Source organism: Trematomus bernacchii, unplaced genomic scaffold (genome assembly GCF_902827165.1).
Source record: "Trematomus bernacchii unplaced genomic scaffold, fTreBer1.1, whole genome shotgun sequence".
In the NCBI taxonomy this organism is placed as follows: Eukaryota; Metazoa; Chordata; class Actinopteri; order Perciformes; family Nototheniidae; genus Trematomus; species Trematomus bernacchii.
This window is the reverse complement of record NW_022987564.1, coordinates 7,945,653-7,962,781: the sequence shown is the minus strand read 5'-3', so window position 1 is coordinate 7,962,781 and position 17,129 is coordinate 7,945,653. Positions and strand designations below refer to the sequence as shown.

General features: G+C 40.9%; 2 protein-coding genes across 3 annotated transcripts; both read left to right on the top strand.

Moving 5' to 3' along the window:
- The first annotated feature begins 1,823 nt into the window (after positions 1-1,823).
- rab5aa (RAB5A, member RAS oncogene family, a) lies at positions 1,824-8,628 on the top strand. Of its 2 annotated transcripts, none has more exons than XM_034124798.1 (6): positions 1,824-2,013; positions 4,122-4,343; positions 4,772-4,923; positions 5,169-5,291; positions 5,943-6,036; positions 6,170-8,628. In XM_034124798.1, the coding sequence occupies exons 2-6, from the start codon at positions 4,178-4,180 to the stop codon at positions 6,283-6,285; spliced, it is 651 nt and encodes a 216-aa protein (XP_033980689.1). In that variant the 5' UTR covers positions 1,824-2,013; positions 4,122-4,177; the 3' UTR covers positions 6,286-8,628. The 2 variants fall into 2 exon arrangements, with proteins under 2 accessions (XP_033980689.1, XP_033980690.1); XM_034124799.1 differs by having other exon boundaries at positions 1,834-2,013; positions 4,125-4,343.
- Positions 8,629-9,027: 399 nt separating this feature from the next.
- On the top strand, positions 9,028-17,068 carry kat2b (K(lysine) acetyltransferase 2B). Its single transcript, XM_034124924.1, has 18 exons — positions 9,028-9,314; positions 10,196-10,322; positions 10,427-10,572; positions 10,677-10,763; positions 10,870-11,051; positions 11,139-11,330; positions 11,545-11,648; positions 11,761-11,886; positions 12,386-12,519; positions 12,819-13,027; positions 13,120-13,246; positions 13,339-13,449; positions 13,891-14,034; positions 14,131-14,245; positions 14,361-14,391; positions 14,484-14,547; positions 14,955-15,039; positions 15,545-17,068. Exons 1-18 carry the CDS (start codon positions 9,120-9,122, stop codon positions 15,736-15,738), a joined length of 2,373 nt encoding a protein of 790 aa, XP_033980815.1. The 5' UTR covers positions 9,028-9,119; the 3' UTR covers positions 15,739-17,068.
- Positions 17,069-17,129: the final 61 nt, after the last annotated feature.

The following is a 17,129-nucleotide window of genomic DNA, read 5'->3' as shown; positions in this document are numbered from 1 at the left end:
GCAGTCGTTTCTTTTCATCAAGCACTGCCACCTGCCCTTCAGTCTGCCAAAAGCGTTCTCAACCACCACTCGCTTGTTTTGTTATTGTACGCAAGTTGCTCAGGCTGCATTAACTCAGTTACAAAGCTGTATAACATGAGCACAAACAGCACAACTTCAGTCGACTCCATCTCCATCATGTCTGAGGTCGGAAGGTAAACAACAGACGCCTAATGTACAGCGAGTGGGTGGGCGTCGTAGTATACGCGGGAAGTTTTTCTTCTTCCTCTCTTGTTTTGCAGCGGATTGCAAACAACTTTAAGGTGCATACCGCCACCTACTGTACTCGCCGTGAAGTGGTTTGTGGCCTGCCAGTAAAGCCAAAGCAGAAGAAGAAGAAGTGACGTCAGCGGCTCATTTGCGTAATCTTCCCTCAGGGAAAAGTACTCCGGTGTGAACGCGATCTGTACTAAGTGCCCTGGGGTTAAAAGCGCCGGGGCACTTAGTGCCGGAACTAAGTACAGGAAAGTACTTGGTGTGAACGCGGCTATTGGTCCAAATGGACCAATCCGTGGAGCCGTTACGTCCGCGGAGCCGTTAAGTCACACACACACACTCAATCTTTTCTCAGCTGCAGCTCCGCCGATTTCTGGGGGGGATGCGGCGAGGCTGTGAGTCTGTGTGTGAGCACACACACACAAACTCCCAGCCAGGCTGCGGGTGTGTGTGTGTGCTCGGGCTGGTTTCGGGCTGGGTTTCGCTGTGTCACGCTGTCTCGCAGACGGCCACTGGGCTCACAGGGAGGGGGGGGGCAGGAGCTCCAACAAGCCGTTTAGGACAGAGTGAATACACATACTATACAGAGATGCTGTATGAGAAACCAATGAGATTTTGGAAAATTGCACAATATAAATCTATTTTAGTATACCTCAATGGAATTATGATCAGTAGAAATGGCCATGACATGGGACCTTTAAATCTACTGTATGTAAGATATAATGCTTATTACATTTGTAAATCTGCTCCTTTCAATCTTATCTTGATTGAAAATTCATGTTTAGGCTTATCAAATGTGTCTGAAAACCGGTTTTGGTAACTGGGAACGTTTCTCAGAGGGTCTTTGTAGGTTTCATTAAAATATCTGGCAACTTTCCCAAAATGTCTATTGCAAGAAATATAGCCAAACCTTTATGCAACCTGTTTGCTAGGATGTTTCTATTTTCTCAAACTATTTTAATATGTTTTGCCTGTTCTTGTGAAATACTGGATACCTCTACCTCTCAAGGCCTCTAATGAGTGATTGCATCTGAAATATAAAAGTAATACTCTCTTTGTACTGTTAGCAGCTCTGTGTGATAGGGTTAAATACAATTGAAAACAGGCCAAAAGGTAACTTCCTATAAGTTCAGTTGCATGGTTACTTTATTATTTAAAAAAATAAATAACAACACTTGCCTTAAGAAAAAAGTTTTCTAAATTAATTACCAATCAAGTGAATATTCCAATAGTGTCTGTTACTAGAAGTTGCAGCACTATTCAAAGATTAAAATACTTTGTTGTCATATCCACAGTAGCTACAGTGTAGTTATGGCTGTACTGTACTGTACCCAATATACAAGCTGTTAATAAACTTTTCATGGCAATGAAAATCCATCGTCCCAGGCGCCTTCAACAATGCAACATAAATATATAAAATAATACAAAATATTGCTAAAAGAAACAGAATAGAAATAAAATAGAGCAAAATAACTATTTATGTTATGTTATGTTATGTTGTGTTATGTTATGTTAAGCTGACAACTCCTTCCTGGAGGGCAGCGTGCTCGTGCTGTGTGACGTGGCACGGGGGGCGGAAGAGCTTGTTTGTGTTTTGGTTCTGAGGGGAGTTGCGAGAAGAAAGAAAGGAGGAGACGTGACGGGATTGTTGAAACTGTTTTCTTGGTTCCCAAACACCAACCACCACAGTGTCCCGGGTTCCGTGTGTAAATACTGCATCAGTGGTATTTAAAGTTAAGAACATCGTCTGGCTCTCAGGTAGAGTACTTGACATGAATCGGCAAGTTGTGGTTTCCAGCTGGCTGACTTGCTAACGCTCACGGGGGACTAACGTTAGCTTGTGCTACTGCCTGTAGCTAGTATCGGTGATGTTTGATAGCTAAGGGAATGCAGAAATACAGGCCTTTTTATACGTCTTACTGGGTCCAGCTTTTCCTATTCTTTGTTAATATGTTGTCATTAGTAAGTGGCCAGTAATGTCTGGTATAGCAAGCTGAATGACAGGCTTACAGTTGACTTTGTGACAGCAAACAGCTAAATGGGTGTTATCAGGTCAGTGGGTGGAATGCTAACAATGCTAACAAGCTAATGTCAATGTTTGTTAATTGGGGGTTGGCTACTCCCCATTAAATAACTTAGTCAGCCAACACAACATTTCAGTTTCTTGTCGTTCATGACAATACAACGACTGGCCTGTTATGCAATCGTATTTTTGTATTTATTTGAAAGTTGACCCTGTCGTTTTAGGTGCTTTTCTGAAAGTGGTTGGGAGGCTAAAGTTACTAGTCAGTTAAAGAGCTGTGTTAGGCTAAAAACAAGTACGCTAACTAACTAGTGAACGAAAACGGATGCATGACTACAGCTATCATAAGCAAGTGTGTTTACAGTCAACTAACGACGGTCACAAATGTCGAACATTGCAGTGCGCAGCGTTTGTTGACAGTCCCTGTCTTGAGTGCACGCAGTTAGTTTTTCACCCAGGTGTGTCTTAGCATAATTGCTTTCTTCTTGCTTCATCACTTGTCAAATGTTTTTGGAAAACAAATAATAAATGCTTGATTTCATATCCTCTGAAGCGAAACTTAATAGTAACTTTCATGGGCTTTCTGTCCTAGATAATGTTATTTTCAATGTATTGAGGTATTTGTTTGTATGTTGACAAATTAATTTGACATGTGTGTGAACGCTTTTGGTAAAGCAACATCTGTCACTATGTTGATATTAATTTAGCGTTGCCTTTGATTTTGCAACAAAACTTAAGGTTTAGCATAAACAGGCTTAAACTATGGCCTCAGACCTCACCATAGAGGCCGTGAACACCTCTCCAATATCATCAACAATGTCTAAGATATGCTTTACAGAGGGGCTTTTTGGCAGATCCATTGTATGTTATTGCTTATTTATCTTTTACCTGGATAAGGGAGTTAATGTGACGTGGACGGTTAAGTCATAATAGTGTTTTTTGCGGTCAGGGATAAGATTCCAGAGACAAATTCTCCCTGCAAACTAGATATAGACTGGGATTATGTTCTGACAACACCCATCTCTTGTTAAATGAGTCAGCAAGTTTAATCCTAAATAAGTTACTAAACTATTCATGAATGCTTGGCATGTATCCATACAGAGGTTCTTGCAGTCAAGACACTGAAGAAATGCGTGTGGGTGAAACACTCGTGAAACTCCTCTGGTTCTTGACAAGGCTTCCTTTGCTTAATGTTCTCTTTGCCTTTTTTATAATTGCATTCATAAAGGCAAGGCATGCTTATGGGGTTGTCTGTCAGGTAGGACCAGACAACACTATCCTAACTTTCTCAAATTAGGGATGATGCTGGCTGGTGTTTCTTATGATACTCTACTAAATTGATATATTAGAAAAATATGAATTACGGACTAAACCAATAATCATCCAACTGATGTATAGTTATATGTGCCTGAATAAAGGCCTCCCTAATAATTAATTCCAATAGTTTAACCAGTCTATCTATTGATTTAACTCTAGTTTGTATGATTGTTGTCATTTACTTGTTTGGTTTGTTGCCCTTGATGTTCTTTTCTCACAGTTGTTTCCTGCTGTTGGACAGTCTTGTTATTTTAAGTTCCATCACCTGCAACAGCAGAGGACTTAATGTTTTCGAGTGTTATTGTTGTCTGTCCATTTGTCCCTCCCATTTAATTGATATCCCAACGCAGTATCTCAGAAAGATCAGGTCGCGTATTTCTAATTCCCTTCTAATTCCCATCTAACATCTCACATAGAAGTGTTTAGCAGTACAATAAATGTTAGCAGTTTTGTTTATTTTGAGCCAAGTTCCACACATGTTCCTTACTCATTAATACTAACCTATCTCTTTTCTTGGATGTTGCAGTAGAAGTCCTCCTTGTGAGGTTTGGCACACAGGACAGCGGGGGATCTGACTAGGTCATGGCCAATCGGGGAGGAGCTACGAGACCCAACGGACCCAATGCAGGGAACAAGATCTGTCAGTTTAAGCTGGTGCTGTTGGGGGAGTCAGCTGTGGGGAAGTCCAGCTTAGTGCTCCGATTCGTTAAAGGGCAATTCCATGAATTCCAGGAGAGCACGATAGGAGGTCAGCTTCATATCAACACACTATGTCTCAATAGCTGCTAGTTGGTTGTAACTCAATTATGTGAGATTCATGACAGTCTTTCATCTAGCTAATTTGGTGCTTTGCCATTGTAATGACAGCACCTTAAAAATAAACATTTTAAAAGTAAAAAAAAAAACATAATTGTAGAAGTTAACTGTTTTATTTGTTTAGTCATAGTCGCTAGATTTGTAAATTAGCGCTTGAATTACGCCACAAGTGTCATCTGTAGAAACACATTGCGGCAAAAGTGGAAAGAATAAAATATTTTGGTCTTGCAAATGTACAATTCTTGTTTTCATATATTTATGGCTTATATTGTTTACATGGCGTTATAAAGTAGTGTTGTTTTGGTGTCAATATTGATTATCTAATGCTTACTCACCCCTCTGCTTATCCTTTTCTTTTAGCTGCCTTTCTCACCCAGACAGTGTGTCTAGATGACACAACGGTGAAGTTTGAAATCTGGGACACTGCCGGTCAGGAGCGTTACCACAGTTTGGCCCCCATGTATTACAGAGGAGCACAGGCCGCCATCGTGGTCTACGACATCACAAACGAGGCTAGTTGATTCCCCCTTGGATAAGTTCTTTACATAGTTTTCCAACATTTTACTCTCACTTAACGTTGGAGAGATGAGCATAATGCTGCCCTCGAGATTAAATGTCAGATTTCTTCTGGAGTATACATCAAGTTGAAGTGCGGGTGATTGCCAATGTGAAAATGTGATTTTTAATGGAAATATCTATTGAACTTACTGATCACATGAATGAAATGACAGATAACACAATATGTTCTATTTTGTAGGAGTCCTTTGCACGGGCTAAGAACTGGGTGAAGGAGCTGCAAAGACAAGCCAGCCCTACCATAGTCATCGCTCTGTCAGGCAACAAGGCCGACCTGGCCTCCAAGAGAGCTGTCGACTTCCAGGTCAGAGCAAACAAACAAACAAACAAACTGCGTCGTACAGTCGGTATTAGCTTTGAGTTTCTTGGAAATACTGAGGGGTGTACCATGAAGTGAAATGAATGGTTAAGTTAGGGTTATAGTCGTACTTATGTTCAGATTTTCAGAATGAAAGCACCTTTGTCTAATCAACCCCTTTTTAATATAGCGTTATTCTATTGTCAGTAGTCAATATATGGGCTAATACATTATATTTAAATGTTTTATATATAATAGCACAAGTACGGTTCATGCAATCTGTCTATGTTGTGCTATAGAAAAGGCAAATGATGCCCCTTTATTGGGAACGTGCACAGAGCCCGATGATCAAAGCCTGTGTTAACAGAGCAGATAATCACTGTTGTTGTTCCCAATGTCTCTGTATGGAGTCTCAAGCTCTCTCCAGCCAGATAAGGCTACTATACATTTTTGATAGTTTGCGGTACACCCCCTTAATCTTCTCATAGCTATCTCTATTTTGTCTCAATTTTCTTTTATGTTATTGTAAGTCGCTTTGGATAAAAGCGTCCGCTAAATGTAATGTAATGTATCCAAGACACACACAAGTGATTTATTCTATCTAATTGTTTTTAAATACTTACATGTGTACTCATGGTGTTTACACTATGTTGACAGGATGCCCAATCCTACGCAGATGACAACAGCTTACTTTTCATGGAGACGTCGGCCAAGACATCTATGAATGTGAACGAGATATTTATGGCTATTGGTGGGTAATTCTTGAAACTTATAGATTTTGATAAATAGATTATTTTGAGTTTTAGAACATATACCACTGCACCCTGCAGATAAAAAGTTGCAGTTTATTTTGTTATTAAGTATAGTTTTGCTTTTCCCTTAAGCCAAGAGATTGCCGAAGAGTGAGCCCCAGGCTGCGGGGGCTAACAGTGGGCGGAGCCGGGGGGTGGACCTGACAGAACCTCCGCAGCCGGCCAAGGCTCCGTGCTGCAGTACCTAACGTGGAGACCCCCACCCTCCAACCACCTGTAGAGCAGTAACTAATGCGGCCGATGTCCTGAATGCCACCGCAGTTACTAATGCAATGTGGTGTACTCTTATCCCTCTTCCTGCAAAACAAGAAAATATACCCTGTGCCCCCCTTTTCTTTTTGCAGTAACGAACTCAATGCCATTACACTGATCTCTTCACACGGCCACGCCTCTTTTCTTCCATCACGGTTCCGCTGCTACTCGATTATGCCTCATAACCAATCTTTTTCTTCTTTTCCGCCATCCAGCTTGTTACATCTATCAATTATTATTGATAGATTAACGATAGCAGATATTAGAGATGTTAGTGCACCCTGCCTTCCATATCCTTTCTTCTCATTAAGAGGAAGTGGTTACTTCCCTATTATGGGATAGCTTAAGACTTTACTACTGCATTTCTTATTCTGGTCTTCTGTTGTTGTTCTTTTTGATAATCGTGTTACTTATTATTGTCAAAAACAATTAGTCTGCAGCAGCACAGAAACAAAGGTCTATCATAGAAGAGGAGGGTACTATCGTGAATCTGAGAAAGAGGAAAGGCGGAGGGCAGAGAGAGAGAGAGAGACACACCTCTCATGTTGACACTTTTATCTTAACATTTGACTTGTCATTTTTGATTCTCTCTCTGATTCCCTCTGCCTGCCTGTGTTTTCCAGGTCCTTTCCCCTACTTAACCTAAAGTAGCACTAGTGTATATTTCTCTAAAGCTCCATTCTGGGGCCATGCCTGCTTCTAGCTGTCCATAGTGGCATTGTGCAATGTTTCACAGTATTTACTCTGTGACTTAAGTGTCTGCAAGGACCAATGCAGCACAATAAAAAAGAAAACCCTGCTCCACACAGCTTTCTCCACAACAAGGCGCAGGGGCCTCTGAGGTCACAATCTCCTGATGCAGTGTCCTTTGATACATCTTGTGCAGACCATCTCTTTGTGGTTATCCTCGGGTCTCTTGGTTTCTGCCTTGGATGGTTTTGTTTATGCAGATTACCTATTCTACTGTGTTAATGTTGTCGGACCGCTGCTAGGTTTGCACCTGTTAAAAGCAAAAGGTGATGGTAGAGAGTTGGGAGTTGCAATATGTAAGGCTGCTTCATAATCACCAGTTTGAATCATAAATATTAGTCATCTTCTCCTTTTTAGGAAGTGCTTTAGAAACATTTGTGCGTCACAGTGTGTACAAACTAGGCCTGGGCTGGCTGGCAGATGACAGATTTCATCCATTGACTCACTCACACGTGCCCGTTTGTGTGTGTTTGTGTGAGGTTTGAACACATTTGCACATGAACACACACATTACGTTGAATTCCTCCCTTTGAACTGTGTCAGACATAAACATAACTGTACATAAACACACACAGTCTGTTACACCTGTCCGTCACCTGTGTTGAGCACACTTTTTTCCCCCCTGTCCCACCCCCACACTTGACATTGTTACATACAGCGACACATGCACACACGCACATATACATGTGGTCAATAACTCTTTTTCCAGTTCTTACTCATGCCTTGCACTAATGATGCTCATTACTATATCTTGTCATAATTACAGCCAGTGTGATATAAATATATATATATATAAAAATATAAATATATAAATAATATACTGTAAATAGGGTGTTGCCGTGTAGTCTACTTTTTTCGATTTACCAGTGACAGGACTAATGCTTGCTAGGGAGATGTCTAGAAAATCTATCTAAAAAACTGTACAGTTAGCAGAAAATAACAGCTACAATCTGGGTTTGGAGTTTGGTTGCTGTAACTTTTTCACACAAATGGTTAAATTATAATCAGTGGTGGTCTTTATAAATGTATGTAGTGTTATTAACAAAAAATGAAATTGCATTTATTTAGATGTCTGTCTTGTACCCTTTTTCTCAAAAGAAAAAAAATAATATCCAAATATTTTGGTTTATATTTTTAACATTATCTCTCTCTCGCAATTCACTAATCTCATTTTTAGTGGTATCAGGCTACTTGTCCACATTTCTCCCTGTAAGTAGATCTGAACTTCCAGAAACGCTGGTTGTAAAAGCTCCAGAGAAGGCAGAACTAATACAAAACAGTTTGATTAACCAACTGTCTGCCTTTTTAACATCTCAGTAGTCTTGTGAAGATATTGTAGGAAACGTGTTACAACTATCAGCTGGCACGATGGTCATTCATAAATAAATGAATTAAAACATAATAAGGATGTAAATTGTATGTTTTATTTTTTCATTAACACTTAATTGCACCCGAGAACCTTTAAATGCAAGCATTTTACAGTACTGTTATGTAATGACCAAATAAATACTGAAATCAATTTGATCATTTATTATTGTCATCAGACTTTGTGTGTGTGTCGAACTCCCCCCCCCCCCAAAAAAACACGTCATGTTAGTTATTTTATAGGTTATGACATACAGTTTAACTCTCATCCATCCCTACCCATATAGGTCGTTTTAATGTTCTATTGATATAGGGTTTTTCTATTAATTTGACTAATTCCTGTATGCAAGCCTTGAATAAACACGGTTCACTAGTCACTGTGCTCAGATATGGCTCAGCATGGTAAGCCACATTTTTCCTATTAAGTTTGACCTTGAACATTTGCTACAAACGGGTGCATTTTGTGACCTATCCTCTGAATTGTAGTGAATTTGGCCTATCCCACTTGAGTCCCCTAGCGGAGGAAAATGGGCCTACAGTGAGAAATTAAAAAATAAGGATGAGCGCCATGTCTGATCCTCCGCTTGTGGAATAGAGAGGACGGCAGAGCGAATATAACCCGGGCCGGGGGTCCCGTCGGGGGTCCGTGTGAATCATGGCCGACAGCGCTGGGATTCAGCAAGGTTCGCCGGCCATCGGGGCGGCGGGCCTGGTCCCGGCCGCTCCGGGAGCCGGGGGGACGGAGGGCGCCGCTGGAGGATCCGCACGTATCGCCGTAAAGAAGGCGCAACTCCGCTCTTCACCTCGGCCGAAGAAACTGGAAAAACTCGGAGTTTATTCATCCTGCAAAGTAAGCGATACCTGCAGATGCCTGACTCTTAAAACACTGGTTTGATGGATTTATTCTTAATTAATCCTATTTCCTGGGTTTGGTTGCAATAGTTTACAAAATGCAAGCGCAGCAAAGGAAGCCATTGCCGCACTTCATTTTTTTCATTTTGCATGCACAGACCGATTATTGAAAGAGGGATATTAATAATATAGTTAATGAAAGCGTTATTTCTGCAGAACTCTTAAGCAGAGGCCTCTCAGGTGCAAGCTTTCCGCTGGATGTGTAATGTTACTATATTTCTGTCTAGGTGGGGGGTCGGTGAACGTAAACATTGGCTTGGCGCTGTTACTTGGGAGTAGCTGGCTGTGTGCAGAATGGCTGCATGATCCCACTGTTTGTGCTCGTGCGCGGTCTGTGGCGTTACACGGGAAACGATACTGTGTCTCCGTGCCGTCTGTCAACGCACGGTGTTAAATAGACAGTATTTTATTGGTTTTATGCAGTAAATCTTCCGCAGAGTGGGACGGGGTCTTTGTTTTGACAGGGTGACAGCTGCTGAAGGGGCGGAGTTTGTTTTTGTTTCAATGCGCATGCTCAGTGCGGCAGCTCCAGCTGACGCTGACAGGCCAAAGATGCTCTTAAATATATGTTAATGCTGCTTTGGCCCATTTATAAAAAAATATATATATAAGAAATTATAATTATAATTCGGCACTGACTAAAAAGCGGTTAAAGTGTGCGAGTGACTGAAATCAGCCACTCTACCTAAAGTTTTTTCTTAAAAGATCACTTCAACTTGCATCAACAGCAAGTATGAATTATGTGTTTCACAGATAAAAAGGTGGTTAATTAAATAAAGTAGGTTGGTCCTGATCTGTTCTCCTGCTTGTTTTTCCTAGGCAGAGGGAGCCTGTAAGTGTAACGGCTGGAAGAGTCAGAACCCCCCTCCTACGCCCCCGCCAACTGACCAGCCGTCCAGCACAGTCAACCTGCAGGAGCCTTGCCGGAGTTGTTCTCACACCTTGGGTATGTCAGCCAGTCTAGTAATTAAACATACAGCTGATATTGATACTATATTATAATCAGCTGTTTTGGCTATACCATTTTAAGGTTTATTCTTTCTTTCCTAGGTGATCATGTGACCCATCTAGAAAATGTTTCCGAGGAGGAAATGAACCGACTTCTAGGTATAGTCCTGGATGTGGAATACCTCTACACATGTGTTCACAAAGAGGAGGATGCTGACACTAAACAGGTCTACTTTTCCCTTTTCAAAGTAAGTCTCCGCTTTTACAATCCAAACATATAAAAACGTGATTTTACAACCAGCATTGTGTACATGTTAACATCCTCCATGTTAAAATACTGCTTATTTTTCAGCTGTTGAGGAAATCAATCCTACAGATGGGAAAGCCAATGTTAGAAGCACAGGAGAGTCCTCCGTTTGAAAAACCTAGCATTGAACAGGTAATCAAGGGTTTATCCTGTAAATCAACTGAAATATAACCTTCTTGTGTTTGCGTTAATCAACGCAAATCAAGTACTTAATCAAGTATCTTCTCTTTCCAAATAGGGGGTGAATAACTTCGTCCAGTACAAATTCAGCCACCTGCCATCAAAGGAACGTCAAACGATAATGGAGCTGGCCAAGATGTTTCTCAACCAGATCAACTACTGGCAGCTGGAGACGCCGTCCCAGAGGCGGCAGAGGGTTCCCAATGATGACGCTGCGGGATACAAAGCCAACTACACCAGGTAGCAGCACTGCCAGACGTCCTGCCAGATTTCCTGTCAACATACACTTGTTTACAGCCAGTTATTTCTGTGTTGTGCTCATTGTAGATGGCTCTGCTACTGCAACGTGCCTCAGTTCTGCGACAGTCTACCCCGGTACGAGACCACCCAGATCTTCGGACGGACGCTTGTGCGATCGGTGTTCACTGTGATGAGAAAGCAGCTGCTGGAGCAGGCCAGACAGGAAAAGGACAAGCTGCCACCTGAGAAACGCACACTCATTCTCACACACTTTCCCAAGTAAGATAAACAAACATTTAGAAACTCTAAAATGCCAAAGGCATATACCACAAACTTAATTATATATTCAGACTAACCTATAATTAGCGGTACAGCAGAGAAACTTACACTACACATGCATGCATGTTTCCAGTATAAAGCTACACAGTTACCACTTTCATGTATGTATGCATGCCCGGCAGCCTTTTTAATATAGTTGTTTTGTTTGGCTCAGGTTCCTGTCTATGCTGGAGGAGGAGGTGTACAGCCATAGCTCTCCAATCTGGAGCCAAGACTTTTTGGCAGGAGCGTCAGGAGGGCTGATCCCTATCCACACAGGTAGCACACACACTCACACAACATCACACACCTTGATGTTGGGAGTGTAAGAAACAACATTTAAGAATATGATCATAAAAACATGTTGTGACACTAGATGTCCTTTCTGTAGTTATCAGTGCGCCTCCTGTGGCCAGGCCGCTGTACTACAGCCCCAGCCCTGTGTCAGTGGACCCATCCACCTGCGGCAGCGTCAGTCCTGCCAGGAAAACCGCCTCCGTACTGGAGCCAAACCCAGGTATGACGGTCAAACCTGTTATTACTCATAAGGTTACAATTATTCCACATTATTACAAAACATCTGTGAGAAAACAGTGAGCACTAATGTTTTACATTTATTGTCATGACATATGCACCTGAGTCCTCTAGCTAAGAGAGATATGTATTGGCCATCTGACTAGAATTTTGATTTAAAATACAATGTCCCAAAAGTGCAGCAAACACATTTCCTCAAACACTTATTTGAATGTTGGCCTTTAAGCTGTATAAAGAAACAGAAGTGATGAACTCAGGGTAAGCTCACCTTAAATGCGAGGTCACATCTTATCTGGATATAGATACACTACTTAACTGCTGAGACTGTGTTTAAGAGACATGTAATTAGATAGACAAGATAAGATAAAACTTTATTAGTCTCAAGGGAAATGGCTTTTCAGCAGTTGCAATACAAAGTGAAACAAGTGCAAATATAGAAGTTTAACACAAGTACCTTCCTCTGCTTACATACTTTATCACAGTTGGAGAGAAACGTAAACCTTCAGAGCCTCTCCCCCATGAGGAAAACAAGCGCCCCAGGGTGGTGGGGGACATCCCCATGGAGCTCATCAATGAAGTCATGGCAACAATCACAGACCCTGCCGCTGTTCCAGAGGTAACAAATGAGCTTAAAAAATATCTTCCCAAAGTATGTTGCTGAACTCCATATACGTTAATTGAGAAAAAAGATGTTCTTCACTAGGCACGATAGGTTATAGATCTCTATGACATTTAAACAACTGTATGACATTTAACTGCCGGTCATGTTTAATACTGTCAATGATCCACTTGTGAGACCCAGATAGTGTCAGTAATAGTTTTATGAAGTAGTAAACAGTGCTGTGTGTGTTTATCTTCACATTCGATGATAAGAACAAGGTGATCATAATACTTTATCCCTTCCTCCATGTGCAGACCAGTCTGCTGTCGGCTCACTCTGCACGCGATGAAGCTGCCCGTCACGAGGAGCGCAGGGGGGTGATTGAATTCCACGTTATCGGGAACTCCCTCAACCAGAAGCCCAATAAGAGGATCTTGATGTGGCTCGTCGGCCTCCAGAATGTGTTCTCTCACCAGCTGCCACGCATGCCCAAGGAATACATCACACGGCTGGTGTTTGATCCGTGGGTGCCACCGTACTTTATCACCACTCATCCCATTTAGAGATGAAGTGGAGGTACATTCTGACTGAAATTCATCTCTTTATTTTTGACAGGAAGCACAAGACGCTCTCTCTCATCAAAGATGGCCGTGTGATCGGAGGGATCTGCTTCCGAATGTTCCCATCGCAGGGCTTTACGGAGATCGTCTTTTGTGCCGTGACCTCCAACGAACAGGTCAAGGTGAGAGCACTTCCTGTCTGTCAGCTCGGTGAACTCACTCTGTGTGATGGTTCAGTTTGAACTCTTCCCTTTTTTGGCTGTGTTTTCTGAAGGGATATGGAACCCATTTAATGAACCACCTGAAGGAATATCACATAAAGCACGACATCCTCAACTTCCTCACGTATGCTGATGAGTACGCCATCGGCTATTTCAAGAAACAGGTAACATGTGATGTCCATTAAAGTGTAACATGCTTTAAATACAAATATAGTTTTAGTCATAAAATGCAATATTCTCCCTCCCTCTTCCCTCCTGATCCTCTTCACCGTGCGTACATAAAAACCTTAACATGACCTGCAAAAACAAACAAGAAAACATACAAATTATTTTACTGAACATATAATGAACTTTGCTTTTTTGATACTTGAGAATCTGCCTTTTTTTACTCTAATACTGACATGTATTACTAAAAGTAATTAACTAGCACTTGGCAGCATTTTTACTGCTTTTCACTTACTTTTACTTTTTGGTCTTGAAAGTCTCTTAATGATTTAGTTTTTAATGAAATAGTTTAAATTAAAGCTTTTTATCGGGCTTATTTTTGTAATGGTATATTACAGTGTATGTACAGGTTAAAGAAAAATAAATCTTCTGTCTCTCAGGGTTTCTCAAAGGATATCAAGGTTCCCAAGGCCAAATATGTGGGCTACATCAAAGACTATGAAGGAGCCACGCTCATGGGCTGTGAACTCAACCCCAGCATTCCCTACACAGAGTTTTCCGTCATCATCAAGAAGCAGAAGGAGGTGTGTGTTTTTACATTTTAAACTGTTTAAACGGCTTATTTTTTTTCTTTTTTTCTCCTGCAATCACTATCGTTTCGCATTATTTGTCTCCCTCAGATCATCAAGAAGCTGATAGAGAGGAAGCAGGCTCAGATCAGAAAGGTCTATCCGGGGCTTTCCTGTTTTAAGGAAGGAGTCCGGCAGATTCCCATCGAGAGCATTCCCGGCATACGTATGTTATTTACAATATTGACTTTACAGCATATAGTTTATCTTTTTCAACACTATTATCTAATCTTTTTCAGTAGGATATTGGAGGTTAATTTGAGTTTCTTTTATATCAACAGGTGAAACTGGCTGGAAGCCTATAGGAAAAGGGTGAGTTTGTCTCTGCTGTACAAGAGTTTAACCTAGCAGAGTGCCTTCAACTTCAAAATGTAATGTTGGTGCTGTTTCTTATATGACTTTAGGAAGGAACTGAAGGACCCAGATCAATTGTACAGCACTCTGAAAACCATCCTCCAACATGTGAAGGTGAGCAACAGTTACTTTAAAAGAAACATATATATTACCATACTTTAGTGTTTGAGAAAGAAAGAAAGAATCAGCTCAGCAGCTGTTTCTGTAAACCAATCTCGAAAATGTCCCTGTGTCTGGTTGGTCAGTGTTTACTTGTCTCCCACATCTGAGGCATCTCTCCAGCGGCATTGCCGTCAGGAATAACTGTGATGACACTGTAGGGACACCTACCTGTAAATTATTTCATTTTAAATCAAAATCATAGAGCCTTACGGTAGCCCTGACAGCTTGTTTAAAGGAACCGTTTCCGTACTGCATATTAAGCACATAGATACTTTCACTGTATTTATAGAGCCCATAGATCTGTTTTATAATAAATAAAGACACTCTTAATTCTTATCCGACTGTTCTTTATGTCTCAGAGTCACCCGAACGCCTGGCCTTTCATGGAGCCGGTGAAAAAAACAGAGGCACCTGGGTACTACCAAGTCATTCGCTTCCCCATGGGTATGAACACAGCATATATCATTGGAACACACTCGCTAATAGACTGACTTTATTCTTTACAGAAAAATGTAATCATAGAAGAAAATAGTAAGGGGTAAGTCATTGCAGATGATGTTCAAGGACACATCAGCAGTTCAGATGCATGCTGGGATTGTAGGATGTGTGTTCTGGCTGAAGGTCAGTCTCCTCTCGAGGAGACTTAACATTTCATATTTTTATAGTATTCGTGCATCATCATTTTTTTGTCCATTTGAAAATCGTATGCACTATTCAACAGTTACACAGTGCATTTATTTGTAGAATAGAAACTGATCTCCTGACAACACATTTAGCACACTATTGATTTCATTCATAGTTGCTGCCCAAGTGGTACTAGAGAAAATATAAAGTTTGTTATGTGTTAAAAAGAGAAGAGCTATAGGTTTGGTAGCGTACATATTCAGCTTCTGACAGTCAACATTGAAAGTAGTATAAATGGTGGACTTCACTCTTTTTCTCCTCACAGATCTTAAGACAATGAGCGAGCGTCTGAAGAGCCGGTACTACATGACACGCAAGTTGTTCATGGCCGACATGCAGCGCATCTTCACCAACTGTCGTGAATACAACCCTCCAGAGAGCGAGTACTACAAGTGTGCCAACCTACTGGAGAAATTCTTCTACACCAAGATCAAAGAAGCAGGCCTCATCGAGAAGTAGAGGAGAGGAAAAAATAGGCTTTTCCTCGCCTTCACAGAACACAGACTCAGACTATGAAGGGTTAACGTTAGGTCATGGGTATGTGCATGGAGAAATTAAGAATAGGACTACTGATCTGGAGGGGTGACGTTTCAGAAACACATATCTTCATGTTAAAGGTGCAAAGGGGTCTCGGATCAGCACTCTTCAAATGTACAATGCATGCTGGGCCGGATCCTGAATCAGTAGCTTTGACTGATATAAACACTGAAGGATAATCCACGAGGGAAGGCCCTTTTTGAAGGCCTGCGGGACTGTTGCTGACATCAAGCAAGAGAACTGTGTCTTCATATTTCATCACACATCCCATGGAAAAACAGGGCAGAGGAAGGTGATACATATTGAACAGGGCAGAAAACTTCCGTTATTATTTCTGTCTTAGACGTTGGAAGGTAACACAGGATGACAGCTGATTGGAGATTCACCGTACACCTTACTTTGTCGCCCTTCATCTCTTCTCTATTTTCTTTTTCATACTTTCACCCCCTGCCTTTTTGGGCGTCTGCCTCCTCCTCTCAGTTGACTCAGGTAGAGTTCTTAAGAGCAGCGACCACACCTACATTGTATTAAGTCATAACACAAGTGTTTCCTGTGAGGAAAGTGACTGAGACTTCAGGTTTTCCTGTCAGTTTTAACTTGGTTCTTGTGCAGAGCGTTATAAAGGTCAACGTTTTTCTGTGTGCTGAGTTCATCCTGCCAAAAGAGGGATACATACTTTAAATGTGTACAGAGTTCAATTATTTGAAAGCACTTATTCCCACTGTATATTTTAAATGTGTATATATCATATATTTTCTGTTTCAGAACAAAAAAAAACAATCTTCTTTTCCCAATAAGCCGCTTAGGGCAGTTTGACTATCGAATTGCACTTTTATTTTTCCAAGTATTAGTTAACATAAATAACAGCATTGTCTTTTCTTCAGAATTGGTTTTACATTTGAATTAACGCTGTTGACAAAGGACTAATTCAATGATCTAGAGTTTATTCTTATTTATGTTCTGTAATTTAAAAGAATTATGCTTAAGACAAGGTCTTAATTTATTCTCTCTTATTTTTTGTCATGCAGATGGAGATTAATAACTTTATACTTTGGAGATAAATGAAAAGATTGTGCAATACTATGTAGTTTTGCTGTTTTGTAAAAAGGTGTTTGTACTTTTCAAACTTTAGGAAAAAAATACATTTTGTAAGATGTCTGGAAAAGAATGATTTCATGCTCTTTGTACGACTGGTTTTAATGACATAGTATTAGCCTATTTTATAGACTGAATAAAACAGAAGTGAGGCTAATTTAGTGTTTGTAGTTTTTCAAAGCTCATCTCATTCACTAACTGTTTCTGCAACAATCCTG